This window comes from Crocodylus porosus, unplaced genomic scaffold (assembly GCF_001723895.1).
Source record: "Crocodylus porosus isolate Cpor-Errol unplaced genomic scaffold, CroPor_comp1, whole genome shotgun sequence".
NCBI lineage: Eukaryota > Metazoa > Chordata > Crocodylia > Crocodylidae > Crocodylus > Crocodylus porosus.
In genome coordinates, this window is record NW_017728931.1 from 45,805,286 (window position 1) to 45,810,599 (window position 5,314).

Sequence of the window (5,314 nt, forward strand, 5' to 3'; positions counted from 1 at the left end):
CCTGCACTCCTGCCACCCTGCTCTGGGCCCTGCTGGCACTGGTGCTGGGACACCAGTGGGCCCCGTGCTCCCGCTGACTACCTGCCCACTTACTCTCAGTGCCCCCAGCCCCGTGCTACAGGTAGGGGGCAGTGCACAGCCCTGACCCCCTGCTTGCCAGCAGGGAAGAAGCTAGTGCTGAGCGTGGGGAAAAGCAGCCCCTTGCCCACCCCATGCGGGGGCCGCAGCTGCTGTCACCACGCGCAGCCCCTACAGGTGAGCCCAGGCTGGCAGTGGGGCCAGGTTACAAGGTGGTGCTGAGTGCAGTGGGGGAAAAGTGGCCCCTCCTTGCCCTATGCCTAGTGCCCCATGCTGTAGTTGCTTGCAGCCTGCCTGGGGCTGCCTGTGTGTGCTCCAGACAGCCCCTCAGGCTGCGAGTGGCTGCCACAGGGAGCACCATCTACGGGGCAGGTGAGGGGCTGCTTTCCTCTGTGCCAGGAAGGAGCCCAGGGAAAAGCTGGGGAAGGGGCAGGGGGGGAGTGGCCCCTCACCTGCCCTGTGGCTGCCGCTCCCTGCTGCAGCCACTCGCAGCCCACGCAGGGCTGTCCGGAGCAGGCACAGGCAGCCCCAGGCGGGCTGTGAGCAGTTGCAGCACGGGACACTGGCCACGGGGCAGGTGAGGGGCCGCTTTTTCCCCACACCATGCTCCTTCCCAGCCTGGGGTCCCCACCTGCCCTTCTCCCCCCGTTGCCTTTACCTGCGGTTCCCACGCCAAGGCAGCCACGTGCTCCCAGCTGGAAGCCCCAGCTGGGGGGCGGGGCCGGGCGGGCCCTGCTGTTGACAGGAACCAAGGGCAGATAAATATACACTTCTAAAAATTTTTAGGGGCCCCACGGGCCACCTCACGAGCCAAATCCAGCCTGTGGGACTATATTTTGCCCATCCTTGCCCTACACATACCCCTCCTGCCCCACAAACCCACACGCTGGGTTCTGGGGGCGGGAGGCAGCAGGTCGGGAGTGAGGGGCACTGGGTCAAGACTGGCCATCGATGTTTGCAGATGAGTCCTGGTAAAAAAAGGTTCAGAACCACTGTTTTAGGATGTACTTAGCCCAGATGGGAAAGGAGCTGTGATAACAGAGAGCCAGCTCCATTGATTTGCAACCTGGGTAGTTTCAAATTCCACTCTTGTTTGATACTGTTTGATTAAATGTCAGGTTCCTTTTACAGCTCCCATGTTTTTGTTAAAGGCAATGGGTGCTTTGAAAACACTTGTGGTATCTTTGGCTTTTCAAATCCCCCTATGATCTATTTAAATGCAGAGGTCTAGCTGCAAGTAGGTTCAAATTTCTTTTTTTTAATCATTTCTTTTGCTGTGCTGGAAGTGTGGCTTAGCTGCCGATACCTGAGACAGAGGGCTTGGAGCTGGCCCTGAATCTGAAACTAGGAGTGTTTGTTTCAGCTGATTCTGTGGCATTTAGGCTTCTTTGTTGCCTTATGGCTTTATGGGCATTTTTATTCTAGTGTTGTCCCCTTCTTGGATACAGAGATCTTTACTAGGGAAGCAAGTGCCATATGGAAAAGGCATGAAGGATTGGGTCTCATTGCAAGGGCTGTATACCTCCAGCGTACTGTGAAGCACAAATGTATTTTGTAATGGCGGTCCATAGAAACTGGGGTATTTGGACAGGGTAGCAGAGGCATGCCTGTGGTCATGGCTTCTGTAGCCATGAAGCTACAGTTGTAGGACATGTCTACTGCAGATCCTCAGCCCTGAAAGGGATGATTCAAGGACCGTAGCCCTTAAAGCAGCCTTCTCAAACAGAATAAAGAAAATGGAAATAATTGTGTGGGCTTCAAGAATAGATGCAGAGAATTAAAATATTTAAATATGCATACAATATGCAAAAAGCGACAATGGAAAAATCATATCTTTAGAATGAGTACTGGGACCTTAGGCCATCATTTAAAATGCCAGAATATCAAATGATATGATGTACAGTATGGTGATACAACGATATGTTTGCATCTATTTATTTTAAACTAAAGCTTTTTTTCCTTCAATATTATTGTAGGTTGAGCAGATTGAGGAAGGAACTCCTGGAAAATTGAAAGTTATAGCTAAATCCACAACTGGCAGTCAGACAATTGAAGGAGAATACAACACTGTAAGTATATCACCATGGGTCCTCCAATCTATAAGAAAAGAACACACACAAATCTTTCACTTAGCATGAAGGTTTTATGCTTCTGGAAAGATCTTCCAGAGATGAAAGTGTTTTTTGTTGTTTAATGTCAAGAAGTATTGGCTGAATGTCTGCAAACAAGCAACAGATAAACGTTCTAGAAGCCCTTGCAGGACACAGGAGCACAAACCCCAGAAACTTCAATGGAACTGAGCCTAATAAATTACTTACCATGTTTTGAAAGTGTTACCCCTTAGCTTTAGCAGTGACAGGACCCTGCTTGGGTGGAGGCAGTGGCTGGATCTGACTCTTAGGAGTTACTCAATGTCTGCTGTTGGCAGATGAGGATTTTTACTTAGAGCTACAGCATCAAACAACCAGATCATATAACATCTGGGGAAGTGATTCTCAGCCAGGGTGCCAAGGCACTAAGGGATGCCTTGAGGGCCTTTCAAAGGTGCTGTGGGGCGCCATGCAATGTTAGTGCTGTTAGATGTGCAAACATGAATCACATGATAAACTCGAAGATTTCAAATAGGACTCCATAGTGTTAAAAACGTTCTGCCCTGTTGTGGTTGTTCTGAGTTCTTTGCAACAGAAGACTCGCTCTAATATTTTTCTGTAGTAAAAAAAAACAAGTGAAAACAAAGAGCTGGCATTTTTTTGAGGGGTGCCTCAAGTTGAAAAGGTTGAGAAATACTGGACTAGATGTACTGAAGATGAGCCCTTTGCAGGGTCTACCACTGATACACCACCTCTGCAAAATCAACCAGTGCACAGTAATTAGGAAAACCAATACTTATTTATGAGATTACAAAATTGAAGTAATAACATGTGTTTATACATGCATGTAAATCTGATGCTGAAGAGAGTGATGTCAATGAGACTACTCAGAATACATAAAATTAAGAGCGAGCAAGATTATCAGGACCTTAAACTGCAAATGCTGTGCAACAGGAACCTTGTATATCCTGATGTTTACACAGAGTCTAACATCATGTGGGTCTGTTTAAGCATACCTGAATAATACTCTAAAATGAATATTAAAAAATTAACTAGGGTCTCCATATTGACTATATTTTCATAGTCTCAAAATGAGACATTCAGCTCCACATCCTATCCCACCAGACTAGCATACTAGCTGTCTCTAAGCTTTAGCCCCACCAGAGTGTACAGGAGAGAGGGGAAGAGGGTTAAATATTTTTCTCTGGGATCGTCCTATTTTTAAACACCTATCCCAGAAGTGTTCATTTTATCAGATCAACAAGACTGTAGCAGGACTAGTGCTCCAGGGGTGGTCATCATGCCCCTTAGTGGCCACGTGACTCCTGCCCTCATCTGGCTCCTTGGGGTACACTCTCTTTTTGTTCCTTGCCTGTAACACCTTGATGTTTCTTATAGCATATAGTAAGACTGCTCCCGGGGTCCCAAAGTAAACCTCAGTTCCTCAGCCAGCCATGCCCAGACAGCTTCTGCCTTCCCTCTAGGACACTAAACTGTGGCCATCTTGGCCCTATCTGTGTTTTGGGGCACCAGTTGCCTTATGGGCTATATTTGTGGCTTCCATCCTTCCCTATAGTGATATCCATGCCTCATGCATGTTACTCTTGATCCACACACCAGTCTACAGGCTTCAGCCTTCTTGGCTTTGGCTCACTGGTTGCTTTAGCTGTAGACTCCTAAGCTTAGTCCACTTGTTCTGACCTGGCTTCTCAGTCCCAATTTGACTCTCCTGGGGTGCAAGCTCTGGCCCTCATGGCTCCAGCTTGCTCCCTGCCTCTTGCTGTTGGGGCTCAGGCTCTGGCTCTTGCAGCTCCGGTCTGCCCTGTGCCACCTGCTTTTAGGGCTCAGGCTCTGGCCATCATGGCTCCAGCCTGCCCCCACCTCCTGCTCTCAAGGTGTGGGGTCTGGCCCTCAAGGCTTCAGCCTGACCCCTGTCACCTGCTCTTGAGGCTCAGGTTTTGGCCCTTGCTGCTCCAGCCTGCCACTTACCTCCTGCTCTCTGGGCACAGGCTGTGGCCTTCACAGCTTTGGTCTGTCCCCTGGTTATTGCTTCTTCCTCCTTTGCAAGGCTCAAAACCCCAAGTGCCCAAGGCATTCTGGTCCATGGCCTCCAATCCTCTTCTATAACCACAAACTGGTCCTTTGGTATTGAACTTAAATGCAACATAAACACCCACTTCCAAACTAAAAGTCTCCCACACTTTGGGTCAGTGTTGCCCCCTAAGCCATACTTCTTTGAGCTCTCTCCTCCCAGTTCTCTTAGGTGGTTTGGGTGCCTGCCTGTCCATCACCTGCAGTCCCTCTCTCCCAGGAGCTCCTTGCCCTGCAGTATGCAAGGCCAGACTGCCTGTCTTGCTTGCTTCAAGCACTGGATTTCTATGCCCTGAAGCACAGCCCCTTGGGTTACATGACTCCTTAGTCGTACACAGGGGTTTCCCCTTTTTCCTAATGGCCAGCCTGCCCTTCCCTGCTGCAGCTTAATCCAACTGCTTGCAACCTTTACTCTCAGGCTACCTAGAAATCTGCCCCATACAGCAAGCTTATTGCAGCACAACTAGCTTTTGTTCAGCTGCTTGCCTACACTGCAAGGTTAGCCTGCTGCACTTTCCTCTTTAAAGTAACAGGAACCTTTGACTCCCTGTTACAAGGTTATCTGGGACAGGTGTTTAAAATGGGACTGTCCTGGCAAAAATGGGACATGGTCACCCTGAAAACAACAGCAAATGTGTTGTACAACATATTATACTCCTTTTTATATTAGTGAGAGCCTCATGGTCTTTAGAATCTGAGGAGTCTTTTCCTTAAGAAGGCTCTTAATTCACCACCACCACAATATTTCTTATCCATATGCCACCATCCAGTTTGGCTTCAAAGAGTTGATGAATTGGTTCCCAGAGGAGGGGGATAGTTTCACACACTTTATTTAGTAAGACCCTTGAACTTTTTCATTAACAAATCCTTTCTTTAGAGAACAATTCTAAGCTCTCCTTTTGATAAAAACTCACTGCAGTAATATTGTATCAGAAATATATGAAGAAGAAAGATGTTCTGACTTGCAAGAGTTTACTTAGAACATATTTGGAATGTTTTCCTGAGGAAGGAGATTGATATTTAAGCTTGATCTTGAAATGTCAACTGGCATCATT

At 48.0% G+C, this 5,314-nt stretch overlaps 1 protein-coding gene across 2 annotated transcripts in view; it reads left to right on the forward strand.

Moving 5' to 3' along the window:
• The window catches only part of TXNRD1 (thioredoxin reductase 1), a 70,110-nt gene that overhangs the window by 48,483 nt on the left and 16,313 nt on the right, over window positions 1-5,314 (forward strand). For both annotated transcript variants that reach the window (XM_019544771.1, XM_019544772.1), the window contains exon 11: window positions 2,055-2,147. In XM_019544771.1, the coding sequence (XP_019400316.1) occupies window positions 2,055-2,147 (93 nt within the window). The remainder of the gene's footprint in view (window positions 1-2,054; window positions 2,148-5,314) is intronic.